This window comes from Heliangelus exortis, chromosome 5 (genome assembly GCF_036169615.1).
Source record: "Heliangelus exortis chromosome 5, bHelExo1.hap1, whole genome shotgun sequence".
Lineage (NCBI taxonomy): Eukaryota > Metazoa > Chordata > Aves > Apodiformes > Trochilidae > Heliangelus > Heliangelus exortis.
Genome location: NC_092426.1, coordinates 12,166,680 through 12,183,713, shown reverse-complemented (window position 1 = coordinate 12,183,713; position 17,034 = coordinate 12,166,680). Strand labels below are relative to the sequence as shown.

The window sequence follows — 17,034 nt, the reverse complement described above, 5'->3', positions numbered from 1 at the left end:
CAAGGGCAGATCAGGCATCTCCTGGCTCTCCCCCTCCCTTTCACTGGGGACTCTGTAGTCTTGGGGAGATACAATACTGCAGCAGCTGATCAAAGCAGATCTGTAAACCTTTTTTTCAGCAAACATGAAAGTTATGAAACAGATTATCTCTCTCTCCTCCTTCCTCTCCTGCTCCATGGAACTCTGAATTTCTTTTAAAAAAAGGCCACGTGTGTGTTGCTGTAGGATGGTGCAGAGGGTGGTGCAAGTCTTGGAGTGTAACTCCTTCCCTCTCATAGGGCAGCAGAACCACGCTTCCATAATGTGCTGGGAATGGCATTGCAGATGGGTGAAATTTGTAACAATGCTATGCACCCCACTGTGGTAAAAATAAAAACATGAGCTCATGCTAGGGAATCCAGTTAAAATTAAAACAATGCAAATTGCCTTTAATTAGAGGAGTTGCATTTTAAACTAAATAATTATTTAGATTTTGGATGTTTCCTGAAACAAACCTGAAATTTAAAAAAAATTATTTTGCTTTCTAAGGATAGCAAAAAAGGAGATTTTCTTCCTTCTCTGTATCCTGAAAAGCCCTGAAGTGGTCCTCTTCTGGTTATTACCAGGAGATCTAACACTCTCAAATGCAGTGTCTCTGGCTGTATTTGAGTCCTTGGCAGGGGCAGTTTGTTCTTTCTTCATTAGTGGCAGTAAAGATTTTTCTCTGGAGAGAGAAAATGTATGATCTGAAGATTTTAGAATTAACCAAAAATATTATTAACATGTATAATTTTAAATTTTAGATTTTATATGTTTCAGAATAAAATGAAAAGAAGACTCAACCCTAATTGAGTACAAAGACAGACAGTACAGGAAAAAGTCGTCTGTTGTAGGCATCCTGTGTTTTTTTCCTCTTCTGTCCAAGCAAGACTGTCACTAGCTAACAAAAATACTCTTGAGCACTAAGCTGTCAATAGTGAAAAAAATGGTACATTACTGTGAAAGACTTAAAATAGCTTTCTAAATGTGAGAATTTTCTCCTTTAAATATTTAGATCATGATTTGTCTTTCTGACAACCTGTAATGAAGCCTAATATAATACTGCATTAATTTTAGAAACTAAAATATTCACGAGGTACAGAGTTCCGAAAAAAAGTCAGACTGCTGCTGGAAGTGAAACCATTAGCTGAGAGCCAGTAACTAGAGTTTGTAAAAGTAATAAATCTGCTTTTGACATCAATAACCCATTCTGCAGGAATGTTTTGTTCTCTTCATATTATATTGCTTACTTTGAGTCTACAGAAAACAATTAAAAAAGCTGGTAAGCCTTTCAGAAATGTAAATGAGGGTTATATCTTAAATAGGATGCTATTGATTAGAAGCTGGGATTTTCCAATTCTTAGTTCTCAAAGGATATGCTTATGAAATAAGATAAAACACTAACTATTTCTAATTGCCAACTACAGATTTATTGCTACTGAAGTAGTCTCCACCTTAGTAAATTTTTAATTTCTTAAATTTCAATTGTTTTGTTTCTTATGTATTAATGAAATTCCATAGAATTTTCGATTAAAAAAAAAAAAAACATTATAAGATGTCATAGGTAAAACATGAAAGGTCCAAGCAAATTTGACTATCAGCTGCTGTTCTAATTTTGAATGTGAAAGCTAAAGTGAAAAAATGTATGTTGACCTAAGTAGCTGAGTGTTAATATAGTGTTATCTGTAATGTATTGTAAAGGCTGCATTTAACTTCAGATGAACTAGTAGCTGATAGGTCTCAGTGGTTTCTTGCTACTGTGAATCATCTTTTGTCTAGGAAAATAACTTAAGTACAACACAAAGGAATAAAAGAAAATTAATTTGTAATTCTGACATCGGTAACTTTTTCTTCCTTTTGAATCTGCCTGACTGCATATAGAAGTCAGTATTTCTACTTTATTTGCATACAACATAGTTGAAGAATCCAGTGAAGGCATCCAGGTTTTTTAAAGGCAGTAAAAATATATTTAACTAAGTACTGATAAAGTTTCTAAAATGTTTTGTGTTCTAGTCTTGTGGAGTTTATTTGTTGGAAACATGTTTAGTGGAAGCAAATCTTGTATCTAAGTTGGTTGGGCTTTTTGTCTAACAATGCTAAACAAAATCTGTAGCTTAATTAGCGTACACCATGTGATGAATTTGCACTCATCCTTTGCAAGCTTTTGTAGGGTAACTTGTACATTGAGCTGTAGCTGTGATGTGGAGATGAGACTTCTAGTAAATGTTCTCCCGTGTTCCACAATTTGTTCTTCTTTCACTCTTCAGGGTGTGATCCAGGCACATCTGCTGAGCATCACTGAGAATGTAACATAGTGAAACACAGCCCAGCTCTTCTATCCTGAAATACACAGATTAATTACTCCACCAGTTTCTTTCTTTACAGGTTCTTCATAGACTGTGTTTTCAGTTTCTTAATTAGGCAAATCCCATTATTTTACTTTTTCTCCAGGTGTTACCTCTGTGTTAATATTATGCTACTGAAGGTTCTGCTTATTTTTCTTTCTTTTTTTCACAATGTGGTGGTGGGGGCTTTTTTTTTGTTTTATTTTGGGCTTTTTTTTATGCTTTGTTTTTTTGGTGTTTTTGGTTGGGTTTTTGTGTGTGTGTGTGTGGTATAACGTGCTCCCAAGGTAATGTGGAGGAATGATAATTTGTTAAAACATTTTCTATTGCTTTCTGTTCTCAGCAGAGCCAGGACAGTAACTCTGAACTGTAAAAGCATTTACATTAATGGGCCTCTTCTGGTGAAAATTCCTCCCATGTATTGATATGTCATAGATTTCTTCTATCTTCATCTTAAGCACTATTGGGGAAGATAATTTTAACTGGTTAATTTCCAAGTAGAAACTCATGTACCATCTGCTGGGGACAAACAGTAAGCTGCTGGTTATAGCTTGACAGTTACAGGCGGGTCAAGGGCACATGCTTAATTTTGGTACAGTGGTTGCTGACCAATTACCCACAAATAACTTTCTGAAAATTTTCTGTTAAGTTGGTTTTCTTCTCTCTAATTTTGTTAATGAGTACAGTGCACCCAGCTGGGAGGTGCTGAGTGGTGATTGCTATTGTTGATTTACCCTTTCAAATTCTGTTTCTAATTTTATGGAGTTATATTCTTTCTCTAAGTTTTTGGTGGTAAAACTGTAAAAGGACATGTTATTCCTTCACAAATCTTGGGAAAGACAGTATATGGTTTTATAAATACTGGACTACAATAGCTAACTCTAATAGATGAGGGAAAATACTGTTCACAAAAATAACCATCTGTATCCATATATAGTAGATGAACAAATATTTAAATTACAATTTTTTTTTTCATTAATATGGTTTAGAAATTCTGTTCTCACAAGATGATGCTTTACATTAGTGATTCTATGGTCTCTTTTAGATCATCCCAGGATAGCCCAGAGTATGGCAATAATGTGGATGTGTGGGATAGAGTTGTCTTCTTCACATTTCCTCCTACACATGCATACCTCATGAGGACATGGAAAAACTAATCTGGTCTGTTCAGATTACTTACTGTGAGATGTACCTGATTGTACCAAACTGGGGCATCTGCTTGCACTGCTAATCTCTCTTATCTTAAATACATGCATTAGAATACAGATTGAACTGAAAAGTTGTCCTACCTGTTCTGAGGCTATATGCATGTACACATATATAAACTTATAGATGAGCATGGTATTTGATTTAAAGGTTAGATGTGATTTCTTGTTCCTCACAGTCAATGTTGTCCAACTAAAAGAGCATATAGGGTGTTTGTTCTTTTACCCTATTATGTGTACTTTATAACAAAAAGCAATTAGAGGATTTGACATAATAAAGGCTATTCCTTTAGCATTCAGCTGGCAACCAGTTTTGTTTTCTGAAACTTCTTGCAGAGCAACATGGTTTTAAAGTTTTCTATCAATTTTTTCCCTAACCACACAAAATAACAAGATTAAATAGGATAACAGTGTTTTGGGCTTTAAATCTACTTGCTTCTCACAGTGGAAAGTCTGATCTGGTCAAATCGGGGTCTACCAGCCCAGCCCAGTATGTACCAGACTTTATGATAAGCTGTTGCCCATATATGTTGTCATTGTCCCCAGGAGACAAGCCTGGAAAGCTGCTGCTATGTCTCAGGTACAGTACAATGTTTTTCACTAGAAAAGTAGATGGAGGAAAGATATTTAGTCTGTGCAAAGCTGTCCACACTAATCTTTTGAACAGAGAGGCTTGATGTGGTGTTGTCAAAGAAAAAATAACCCGCTCGTTTATTTTTCCATTGTTTTCTTGCACAGGGAGTCTTTTTGGTCTGAAAACAACTGCTGACACTAAGCCACTGAAATTGCTATAGGAGAATACTTGGTACTTTTCAGATCTTGCATCTAAGCCTGGTAACAATGTGGGGGCTGCATTTCTTTGTGTGCCACAGCCAATTGCTTGTGTTCATTTTTGTGTGACATTTTCATTTTAATCCTTGGCTGACTGTGTCTCTTCCTAATTCTTCTTTTTCTCTCTGTTGTTGTCAGTTCAGGTAGACTGTGTCTATCAAATAGTTTGTCTGGCTCAGTTCTGTGCCCCAGACTCAAAGATGCATGAAATGAACCAAAAAGGGAGGACAAGATTTTGAAGATGTAGGAGATGCCTGCCACAGAGGGTTTTCTTTCTGCACTGTTAAGAGTTTCAAGCTAAACAGATGGCATTGAGAGAGGTGAAGCGGAAAGGTCATTTGAAAGTTAGTGTGACTCCCAGGCAACTTGAAGAAAATAGTTTAAGCAACTCAATTACTTGCATGAGATCTCAGTGCTACATGTGCCACATCTGACAATTTTGCAGAGTTAGTTGAGTCTGAAAAGTGTGGGCCTTTATCGGTAGAAAAATGTTTCTGGAATTGTAGTCTCTTCGCTGTTGTTACCTACTTGCTGGTATGCTGGGTCAAATTCAGAAATTCAGTCTATAATTCTTCCTATCTAAAGTCAGCTGCAGGATTGTGCTTGCTTTTTTTTTTTTTTTTTTCTCTTCTTTTTTTAAGAAGAGCTCTTCTTAACTGTCTCTGTTTTGGTGTCATGGGCTTTCTCAGCAGGGACTGTGTTACACCATACTGGAGGTGGACAGTTCCTTTCTTTCCATGGGGGTTTTTAATAAGGCTGTAGTAGCAGTCCTGAGGTTTATAGTGATTTCTGAGAAGTGTAGATACTTGCAGAAATTAATTTCAGAAGTGAAGAGTGTGTTACACAGATACGAGTATGTCTCACTGATGGACAGTATTCCTACCAGTTAAACTCAGTTCAGGCTTGTTGTCATGATCTATATCTTTATGCCAGGAGAGTGTCTCTGGAGACCACTGCTTGAATTTGCTATCCACAGAAGGCTTAGGTTTTCTTTTTTGATGTTTTGTGGAGTGTATAAATTCAGGGACAAATCTGGCTAAGTCTTCAAGATGCTGCTTTTAAAGTATATCATAATAATGTCTAGCAGCTCTCCTCCTCATCGTGCTGGGTACTTCACAAACATATAGTGCACAGAATGTATCCTGAAAAGTTTTGGAAATACTTTCTGTACAATTTGATCCTGTTACTTGGTATTCCACAGAGACCATGTAGATTGAATAAACTAAACATTTTTTGCCAGTCTTTTGAGAATCAGTACTTAATGTTTCCAGTACATAATCAGCTGCCATGGTCTGAGCCAGGGAAGAGAGTCTCAAAATTAATGGCTGTATAAGGAAAAGGTGGAATGTGCTTAATGAAGTAGTGCTGCGGGGGGGGTTGTGTGTGCCAAATCTACTTTAATTTTAATTATATCCTACACCATTAACGTAAAGCTTAGATTCAGAATTTCCAGCAGGTAAAATTCATATAAAATAGTCTGCATTTTAATTTGCTTCCTTACTCTATTAGTTAATAGAGTAAGTATGTAATTTTGCTTTAGCCTACATACAGTGAAATAATATTGAAATCATTCTTGTAAACAGCCTACATGTCCTGTTGTTGGCTTGACTTCAGATGTTTCTTCACATTTGGCTAAGTTCAAGTAATAAATTGCTGGAAAAAATGGAAGACACTTTGGAAGCAGATTAATCATCTGACTCAGTATTGTCTTTTAATTTGCCACAAGAAATCTTTCCAATCTATGAGATCATGGATTAGCTGGTTGGAAAATCTAAAGAGACATGAAGAACATTCCTTTTTTCTTTTTTTTTTTTTTTTTTTTTCTGCCTGCTCTTTGAAACCTGCAGGATCTCTCAGCAAGGCATAGCAACTTTGTCTTTCCAAGCATTACCACGAAGATGTATGACAGTGAAGAATTAGGCATCTGAACTGATACCTCCTCATTTTATCTAATTTTGGACATTGTAGGTGGCATTTATCTTGAGAGATGTAGGTTTATGTGTTTGAGGCAGTGATTTAAACTTGCATTATCACCCATAAAAAGAAATGAACACTTGTAGAAAGTGATGAACTTCAGATTTCTGAAAACAAGTTGGATAAATTTCCCTTTAAAAGTCCTTTTTCTTTTCATTGATGAAACAGAAGCAATGATTAATTCCCATGAGCTATTGATGCTACCTTTGTTGGTGATATGATGTCTGTCCCTGGGCAAAAGTGGTGGTAGTGACTGCTAAATACATCTAAGGCAGATTGTTTGGATTTGTATTCTCCTTCATATGCTTTTCAAGAAGAGGGTAAATATCAGTGGGTTTTGTGACAGTTACGTTGCAAAGAGGTCACCAGATTGAACTATATGGACACTGTTAAGGAGCTGTTAATATTGAGTCTGCTATCATGAAGTGACATGTACTGACATAATGGTATTCTTATTATATTGTAAAGCTATGCACTGATGGTTGTGTATTAATACTCCATATTTCTTTTTACATTAATTACTTTTAAAAATATGCTTTTTATTTTCTTGGATTCAACAGGGGTGTTTTGAGGACCTTTACATCAATCCTCTGGAGCACATTTCTCTCAGCTACTGTAACTGTACAATCAAAGCACACTTTTAATTCAGCTTCCATGTTGGAATCCAGGGTCCACGTATGGACCCTGCCAGGGAAAATGTAGCCCCAGGTTGGACCACCCCAAGAGAGAGCACTCAGTGGCCTCTTCTGTATCCCTTCTGCTTCCCTATCAGCTCCCTCTGCACAAATTCCCTAAGGATGCTCTTCATCCAGGAGAAAACGTGGAACTAGGTGCTATAAAATGTATAGTCACTTCAATTTTAATATTGGTTTGGGAATAATAATAGTAAGGTGTCTCTACTCAGAGTCTAAATTGCATTGCAAATGTGTGCTAAAAAATTCCATGCAAATGTTTTTTTTCTGAGGATGAGCTCTGTACTGCAGGGGCAGATCACGAATTATTCAAATGGTGTAGCTTTTGCTCTTGTGAGCTAAGTAGATGACATCTGTTGTGATTTCCTTGTCCTTGTTTGGTAGGTTTGTATCATTTGTTAATTTCCTTCTGATACCACATCACTTTCCTTATTTGTCTGTGCTAAAGTTGCAACTTTGTTGCTCAACATACTGGGATGTAATGATCTGGACAGCAAGAACATTCCATCTTCTACTTGCGTAACAAACAGGTTATACTTATTTTATAATTGAAATTTGCATTCTTCAGAATACATAGTTTTATTGTGCTCTGTGTCTTGTTTCTAGCTTGCTTGTATATGCATGCAAAGGGGATGCAAAGTGAAGTGTGAGTGACTGACCTCTAGAAAGTCTTGCCTTTAGTTCTCATCTTACTGAAAGTTGCTACAAATATTATTATTTCCCACATCCTTGGAAGGGAACAGCATCCAATCGGATAACCAGCACAGAAAAGCAAGTTGTGAGTTGCAGCAAGGATGAGGGTAATATTCCCAAGAACCAGGAAGAATGGTGATGGTGGAAGGCACAGACTGGCTGTGTCCAGATGTCTGTTGGTCCATGAGGACATGAGAGGAAGAGACTCAGTGACAGCTGGGAAAAGGAGGAGGAAGACAGAGATAGACATCTTAATAATTATCAGTGGGAGTGATTTCTTACAGGACTAAATAAATCTCCACCACTGATTTACTACTTGAAGATTTATGTTTAGGCAAAATTACCGTTTCTACACACTGAAAAATTTGTGAAATTGATAGTTTAATGAGGATGTTTTCTTTTGTAACAAGGCCTAGGACATTTTAACACCAACTGATTTATCTCTTGGTTTTCTTCTCTGCCCTGTGTTTGGGAACTGTCTATTTCTTGTTGAGTGAATTCAGAAGAAAACTATGCCATGCCATACTGAATTTGCCAGAATGGCCAAAGTTTGAATTTGGCTTGTACTGGTTAAATCAAGCTTTTGATTTTGTTGCCTATTGTCCACTATGCTAATCCATGTTATTTCCAGCTGAGTTAAAGTGTAAAGTCATTAGAGCAGCATGGGCCTTTTGTTTGTGCAAGGAAAGGTTAAGTTCTGCAGGCAGTTCATACTGCTGCCAGCATGGCTGCTAATCTGAGTTTGGGCATTAATTACCTGTACCAGCTGCAGGACAGAGTCCTGTGCTGAGGAGAAGTATGATTTGGCCAAAGTTTGGAAAGCTTTGTCATAGGCAAAGTTTTTTTTAGGGCTTTTCAGGAACTTGAGTCCTGATTTAGTTTTTTCATTACAGGGTAACTTTCATTACCACTGTGTTCAGCCTAATAATATCCTTATGCTGATATTTAAAATATTCTGGAAGTCCTGTAAAAGAATTCACAAGCAATTTAAATTACATTACCCTGTAGCTATTTATGGACTATCAATATTGTTACATATTTGTATGAAACAGAAACAAACAACTTTGTTTTTGAGTTGTTTCTAATTCTGCTTTTGGTAACCACAGGTAGGTCTTGGGGGTGTAAGGGATAAGGAACCCAAAAAACAGCTTCAAAGCAGATTTCAAAAAGAAATTTTTATTGGGCCACAAGCTATTTCACTTTCATTTTATACCGTTACATAAAAGAAGTAGAAAACTCTGGTTTGGAATGGGAGAGAATTAAATACACAAGAACTGAAAACAAATAACAGCTTCTTCACAAAGAGAGACTGGCTTTAACAGAAGAAATATGTATAGTGGGCTCTGGTTAAGAATTAGGAAGAAGTCAGTTATGATTGTAGATAGTAGCATTAATATCCATTATTGCTGAAGTACAACTTACTAGGTCTTCAAATGAAATCCATAACCCATTCATAACTTGAATAACCTTACTTGATATGATCAGTTAATATCCAACTTTTTTTAAGGTTTCAAATCCATGCACTTAAATAAAACTTTGTAATGCTCCTTAAGAACTGCACAATGTTTTTTTTTTCCTAATAGATACTGACTGAAATTTTCAGCATTGCTTTTGTCTTCCTTTCTTCTTCATTTTCCTAACTTAGTATTGTAAGAAATTAGTGTTTCTATGTGAAAGGAACTGGAGTGGAATGAAAGTGCTTGTTTAGGAAAAATATTCTTTTTACTAGTTCTGGAGTGGAAAGAATGTGTTAGTCCTCATCAGGGAGTTGCAGGCTTTAAGTTCCTGTGGATTATTTCCAAATAATGGATGAATTGTATGCAAAGTAATGCCCTTTTAAGAATTTTCAGGCTAGGACTACAATTATTGACTATTTCTGAATTTAGCTGATGTTTCTATTTCAGTCAGAAGGAATGTTCTGCTGAAGCTGCTGATATAAAATAAGGAGTTAGCAGAAGTTAGCAGATGGGGTTAATATCCATCTTTCAGTCTGTGGAAGGTAACTTGAACACATGTAAGCCTGTCTGTTTCTTGTGTATGTATACATTCTGACACATATGTGAGAAAGAAAAATCTGGGAAGGTGTGGAAGGTGTCACAAAGTATAACTCTTGAGCTGAATGCCTGCCAGTGCCAGCAGGTTGTATTGAGCAGAGTGGTGAAGGATGATGGTTGATCACTCCAGTTCAAACATGTAGATAATTCATAGTGGGCCTCAATTAAGACTAAGTAACCCTGAAGCCAACCTCATTATTACATTTTTCTTAGGTACTTGTCTTATTTACTTACTTACTATTTATTTATTTATTTATATCTCTAGCTTTTAGTCAATTCTCAAAACATTGTCAGATCTGTGAAAGACCTTAGTTTTATCTGTGCCCAGCTATCTAAGGCATTTCTTGATGGTTTTACATTAGTGATAACACATCTTTTTCTGCTCTTTTACTCAGATGACAGTGCCTCTGCTGCAAGCAGTATGGAGGTAACAGATCGCATTGCCTCTCTGGAGCAGCGTGTCCAGATGCAGGAAGATGACATCCAGCTGCTTAAATCTGCCCTTGCTGATGTGGTTCGACGCTTGAATATTACAGAGGAACAGCAGGCCATGCAGAACAAGAAAGGACCTACCAAAGGTTTGCATTTCAGATATATGTAAAATAGGTAGCACAGGGAAGAGTTTTATATGTATTAAAATAGGTTATTCTTTGGACCTTTGAAATACTCCAAATCAACTAATCAAACTTTAAAAAAAAAAAAATTGAAATTTAATCCATTAAGACCACACATAAAAATCCAAGTGGTTAAATCCATGAGTCTTTTAAAGTTGAACTAGCAAAGCATTTCATGTTCTTACTGATTAATGCACTCCCTACAAATGTGCTACCACTTCCTGAATTTGGTCAAGATTATTTTATAAACTCTTTGGGTAACATACCAGCTTCTGTGGATGAAACTCCTTAGAGATTTTTGATTGAAAATGTTATTTAAATGTAAGCAAAATATAATTTAATTTAAAATGTTGTGTCTTTGGGTGGTGCTGGTGTAGCCAAAACCAGAGCTCTAAGCTAGTGCACAGGTGTTGTGACTCAAGAGATGGTGCAACACCAGCTGCTCAGTGGAGGGGAGGCAGAGCTGTGGCTGGTGGTTGACCCCATTCCAGTGCCCCTCAGCAACATCCTGTGCTGTGCTCCTGTGCTGCTGCATGTTCACTTTTGATTCCTGCTCTGCAAGAACAGGTTTGTCCATACACAAATCAGAAAAGCTGGAGTTAAGCATCCAGTGTTAACAGTAATAAAGGTTTGTTAGAACCCAGCCAATGCAATTTACTGTAGTCTGTGAGACTACAAAAGCAAAAAGCATGAGATATTTTTGAGTTGTTTTAAGAGCAAGACTGGTGGCTACCTAGATGTAGACAGAGAGTATGACTAATCTCAAAAGCTCTCTGTTGTCTAAATGAAGAAATAGTTTCATTTTGGTCCTGGTATGTATTAATATAAATTAAAAACTTAATTCACATTGAAAGTATGAGATGTAATTATGTATTAATGATTTTTTTCAGCTGGAAATCAGGATTTCTTTTTATCTCTGTTACATATTTTTTTTACTTGCAGCACATATTTACTTTAGGCATTGATTTAACCAAATAGGTCAGGAGCTACTTAGTTAATTTGCTGAAGTGAGACATAATGTTTGTTAAAATGTTTTTTATTTGGAGTGAAGAAAGGAGAAAGGGACAGAATTTAAAAAGTCATGCGGCTTGCTAGTTGCCTGCAACTACAGGTGATTCCATAGTCGCCTGTGATCTTGTTTACCTGTTGTCTTCCACTTCTGTTGTATTCCTCTCAATTTGTCTGTGTATTTGATTAAAAAATAGATAAATAAATTAAAAAGTTGTAAGTTAAATGTTAATAAAATAGTTTCCACAGTGATAAAAAATTCCACTGGTTGTACAAGGGATTAAGAGACTGTATGTTGCCTGTAAAATAGATGCTATCTGATGTGCAGGGGAAGCAAAGTCTTGTAATTATGACCGAGTTGTAACCAAATCACATCTTCTTGCCTGCTGGTTTTTCTTCGCAAAATACAGGCCAGATTTTCATCGAGTCTGTGAGCAGACTTGGGCTCTAAATCAGGAGGTGCTTTCTTAGTTATGGCAGATTGTTAATGCCATAGTTCAATGTACATTAAGGAAAAGCTTCTCTAAGTCTATCTTTCTGCTTTCAGTGGCCGTTTTTTTTCTTTTTTTAGTTTGTTTTTTTTTTAAATTTAATGTGTGTATGGCACATATGCTTCTTAATGTGTGTGTGAAATGACAGTGTAAGGTAAATTGCTCATCCATTTCACTCCTGAAATGAGTCAACTATTTTCTTGAAATAAGTGCTACTGTAATGATGTGTGTAAAGAGCTTCTGATTATATTATATATCAGTTGTATCATTAGAGTATGGTCAGCCTTATTAAATGTATTCTGTAACATAAAACAGAAACCAGACTATCTTGATCATTTGTTTCTTCCAGCTGTTTTATCAAATATGATGCGTTGCACATGTTGGCCTCTTTCTGGTAGTAGGCACAACTACTTTATAATGGATTGCATGCAGCTGCTTAGCATAAGACTAAATTGAATTTCAGCATTGGAATAGTATTACAGAGGCTCCTGATGAAGACTATGAGGAGAAAGATTTTTCTTAGGCATGGGGAAACTGGAGTGGTGGCTTCTCATGTCTAGACACTAGGCCTGCATGGGACTCAATCCATTTTCTTACCATTGGCCATTTAGCAACTAATCCCACATTCTGAACTGTAAGAAGTGGGATTTGAACTCAAAGTGTCACCATCCATGCAAACTTGGGTTTGAAGTTTATTGTATTCTTTGAGTTGATCTGTAGATGAAGTAGATTAGGATTGAAAACACGTGTTACAGGGGATGGTTGGTGCCTTCAGAAAACAGAATCCCTGTATACTGTTCAAAGTCTGGAACAAGAAGCTTTATGGGACAGAAGACAACATCTTATGAGTACATTAGAGTTAAAATAGTTTAAATATTTCTAGTTTCAGGATTTCAAACCTGTAATTGAAAAAAGCTTGAGCTTGGTTTTGGTCTTGTGTGTGTTCTTGTTCTGGATTTGTGGTAGGCATCTTAAAAGACACATCTCAGAAAGTGAGGTTGTTTATCTTGTCCAATTGTGGAGCTCCTTTACTAGTGTGTTTTGGATTATTGTTTGGGCTTGTTGATTTCCCCCTTCCCCCATCCCCCTACCTTATTTAATTCAACTACTTGGTGGAGTTCAGTGCGGTTTCCTGCCTTTGTTTTACTTGTGTTTGTTGTTGTTTCCTTTTGCAATTATTGGCTTGTTTATAAACTTAACAACCCTATTAATCCATAGATCAGAGTATGATTAAAAAAGCTGCTGCTGAGGCTGATAAACATGTCAGTCCTTCTGCCACAGGTAAGATCTTGAAGCAACAGATTTTCCAAAATTTGTGTTACTGACAAAGCAGTAATCTGATTGTGTTTGAGTTACTGACTTCTAACGGCAATGATGCTTGGGATTGTTTGACTATAATGTCAGTTACCACTATTGTAAATAAAACTAAATAACTCCAGTGTAAATATTGTATTAATTGAATAATGTGTAATTTTTTTCTTTGTGCCCTGTTATGGTTGTCATGGTGTTGCTTTCTACACTAGCTGACCATGGGGCTTTATATCCTCCATGTCCAGAAGTTTCTGTTCTGGACTGGTATTGGATTTGAAAAAAATTTGTGTTAAAGGTTGCGAGATTTATTCCTGGATGCTGCTAGTTTTGGTTTCCTGAGTTTAGGAGTATAAACAGATTCCACCTAGCTTGCTCCAGCTACTTTTTAATAGGCACTTTTTTATAACTATAAAGAACAAAACCATTTTATTAATTTGTTTAACTTTAATTGTTGTTCTAATTCATGAACTCAAAGCCTCAATAAAGTTTTGCGAGCTTCAGAAACCTTGCCAGGAAACAAGCCCACAGCTGCTTGACTGTAGGTATCCATGATTCTGTAATATACAACAGGAATTAGTTTTATACATACAAATTAATTATGCCATTGCAGGACATTAGAAAAAAAAAACAGTAAAGCATCCAGCATGAAGCTGTAGAATGAATCTAATTTGGAATAATGACTACTCTAGATATAAGTTTTGTATGAACTCTAAAGACAACATTAGTCCATTAAAAGCCAGGGCTAGAAGACATCATGAATTCATTTAAGTCTTATTTAGCCTTTCCTTAAAGCTTCCCATAGAATCAAAGGACATTTGGTCTTCCTATCCTTGGTAGAAACGATACTGTCTCTCTCTATCAGTCGTCTGCAGTTGCAGCCCCTGGGATTCTCAGTGAGCATGGAGATTTTCTTCTTTCTTTCCTTTGTTAAGTTGTTTTCATGTAGACTTTCTGCCCCCTAAACCAAATAAGCCTCATTCCTTTAGTATTTCTTTATGGTTTGTTTTCTAAATTTCTCCCCTCTGAACAAATAAATGCTGAATAGATCACAAGCAAGTATATGTCTTAACTAAGCTTCAGGAACAAATTTCTCTGGAAACTTGCATTTCTGAGTATATCCTACTTACTGAGCTAAACTTCTCAAGGCACAGACTTTCACATTTATTTTCTTTTCTTCAGTATATGAAAACTTCAGGTAAACAAGTCAATAAATTCTTGCTCTCGGTGCTACAATAAGATGTTACCATAATATAGCCTAGAACTCTCTACACTTCTTTTTTTTTTTTCTATTATTTTTGCCCTCTTATTTTTTTAACATTATTATTATTTTTCCTCAGCAGTTTGTCTTTGAAGAACTTTTGTAGGTATTCTCTCTTGACTATGCTCTCCCAAGTTCAAGGAGATTTTATCTTGTGTTCCTTAAGTGACTTGTGACTGCTACCTTCTCTCAGATGTTGTTACCCTGAACCCAGAGACTTCTGGCATCTTTACAAAGCTGACTTGTGACACAAAGTTCTGTCAAATTTCAAGTGATGTACACGGCTTTCTTCCCTGATGTAGGGAGCACACTAGTCATGTTTTGCCCATGTTTTAGGGCATGGTCCACTGTAATTTTCATGTTTGTACTCATTGCTTGCCAGTTTAACCACTGTTAGGTTTTGCCATTAATTTCTAATGCATGTGAATGGAATTTTTCTGCTACTCTAATGTTGATTACGGGTATAACATGTATATCACTTTTTGAACCAGTGTCTGATCTAAAGAATATAGGTGGAGACTGTCAGCTCCTTAAGTCCACTGTTTTGCTGATTTCCATCACTTTTTTGAACTAAAGTGTAAAATTCTTTTTTTGTCAAACCTAAGCCCACATTCTTTAAAAGAATAATGGTGGTTTTGGGGGACAAGTGATTACTTAATAGATCATTTGCTCATGGAAAAGCTGCAAGAATATTTATGGGTAAGGAACAGAAGTTTCTGAGATGGCAGCCTGTCTGTCTTCACTTCTAGCACTCCTCTGAGTTATGTCCAGCTGGGCAAGAGATAGATCTCTCTTCTAAGAGAGAAAAACTGGTTTGGGCAGGAGGGGAGTACCTTTGCACTTACCAGTAACCTCACTGAACAAGGACAGAGTTTTAAAGGTGAGGCAGGTTATAGAATTGTGTGCTTAAGCCATATGTAGATGATTTGCTTGATAAGATTTTAAGTGAAAAAACCAATAGTATCTCCTTCTTAAATCTCTCATCTGTGGCAAATTTGGCAATAATGAAATAAAAATGGCATACCACAAAGGTATTTTAAAATATTCTAGTGTTGTTTGCTGGGGTCGAAAAGGAAAAAAAAAAAAATAAAAAGAAGAAAATAATAATTTCATCTTCTGCTTGTATTACAGCAAGGCCGCTGGTACAAACCCTGCCTTTAAGGACTACTGTTAATAATGGAACTGTGCTACCAAAGAAACCAAGTGGCTCTTTACCTTCTCCATCAGGCAGCAGAAAGGAGACTGTATCACCAGCAGCAAAGAGGTACACACCTATCCAAAACATTGTCAAGTATTTATCCTCTTTTCTTCTTCTAGACATGTAGTTTTTCTTACTTGCAAAGCAGCGGTCTAAATAGTTATTTCAGAAAGAAAATGAGATGGATTTAATCCTTAGAGGCTTTAAACTTCTTTGGTCTCATTAAAGTTAAAAGTTAAGATGAATGTTGAAAGAATGCATGATGCTTTGTCTACTTGTTTGTGCTATTTTCTTGCCACTACAGTCTAGCATAGAGAGAAAAATGCATTTCTACTCTGCTATTGCACTACATGACATGAAAAGTCATGCAAAAATTCTTTTAGTGGCTAATAGATGATATGTAGTCTTCAAAGAAATTGTGCTATCATTAACAATCAGCATGGTAACTTTGGTGGTTTTCTCTCAATAAAGATTATGATAGAAACTGTATGTGAAATGTTAGAAGCATCTCAGGGAGGAGGAAAATTCTATGGGTAGCACATTTATGCAAATGAAAACATCCATCTTTAGATATCTTACCATTACCATCTATTTAAGTCCTTTTAAAAATTACTGCTCTATCTCAATTTGCTTTGTGTGTGTGTGTGGTTGTTTTTAAGCAGGCTGTGTGTTTTATACACCTTGGTTATAAGGAACATGCAGCAAGTTCAAGTTACATGTTACAGTTACTGTGGTCCTAATCTGTAAGGTTAGCCTGTAAAAGATAATTGTTGTTTGGGTTTTTTTTGTTGTTGTTGTTGTTCTTTTTAATTTTTTTTTCCATTTCTTTTGTTGTGTGTCATTCTCAGGTTTTTGTAGTGATGACACTGTCAACTCTGAATAGGGCAAACTGCAGAGATGAGAGTAGTAACCTGCTAACAGCTGGGCTCTCTTTTGTAAAGAGAGTTTTTCCTTAAATGGGAGATGGTGACTAAGGATATGTCTCTCTTTGTTCTTGTGTTGAAGGGGACTAATTTTCCAGGAAACTTCAGGTTTTGTTATTCCAGAGAAGTGAGAAGCTAAGATATGCACAATTAAAACTGGAAAGTACTGCATTTGTGTTGCACAAATGAACTCCTAAGCTCACTATAGCTGAAGGTTGTGGAAAGTTTGCCTGAATCAGCCCTTAAGATAAGAGGAGAAAGGCAAATACTGTAGAAACTATTCCATTTTCAGAATTATGTTATCAGAATTTTGAAAATGGGTGGAAGAACCTGCCTTTTAAAATTGAAAATTAATTAGTGCTTTAAATAAAGTAGTATTTTAATAAGGAACACTATTTATGTGTATTTTGAATTTTCTT

At 36.2% G+C, this 17,034-nt stretch overlaps 1 protein-coding gene and 1 long non-coding RNA gene across 16 annotated transcripts in view; one reads left to right on the top strand and one right to left on the bottom strand.

Moving 5' to 3' along the window:
* EML1 (EMAP like 1) overlaps window positions 1-17,034 on the top strand; it is a 128,318-nt gene that overhangs the window by 62,327 nt on the left and 48,957 nt on the right. For 7 of the 14 annotated variants that reach the window (XM_071745619.1, XM_071745611.1, XM_071745612.1 and 4 more), the window contains 3 exons: window positions 10,208-10,390; window positions 13,144-13,206; window positions 15,626-15,758. In XM_071745619.1, coding sequence (XP_071601720.1) covers window positions 10,208-10,390; window positions 13,144-13,206; window positions 15,626-15,758 — 379 coding nt within the window. Of the gene's footprint in view, window positions 1-10,207; window positions 10,391-13,143; window positions 13,207-15,625; window positions 15,786-17,034 lie in introns of all 14 variants that reach the window. The other 7 variants (XM_071745616.1, XM_071745622.1, XM_071745621.1 and 4 more) reach the window with 2 other exon arrangements.
* Window positions 5,386-17,034, bottom strand: part of LOC139796963 (uncharacterized) — a 43,883-nt gene continuing 32,234 nt past the window's right edge. Inside the window, exons 6-7 of one of the 2 annotated variants that reach the window (XR_011726227.1) lie at window positions 15,710-15,844; window positions 5,386-7,974 (exon numbers count right to left, since the gene is read on the bottom strand). This is a non-coding gene — a long non-coding RNA (uncharacterized lncRNA). Of the gene's footprint in view, window positions 7,975-13,168; window positions 13,791-15,709; window positions 15,845-17,034 lie in introns of those variants that run through there. The other variant, XR_011726226.1, reaches the window with a different exon arrangement.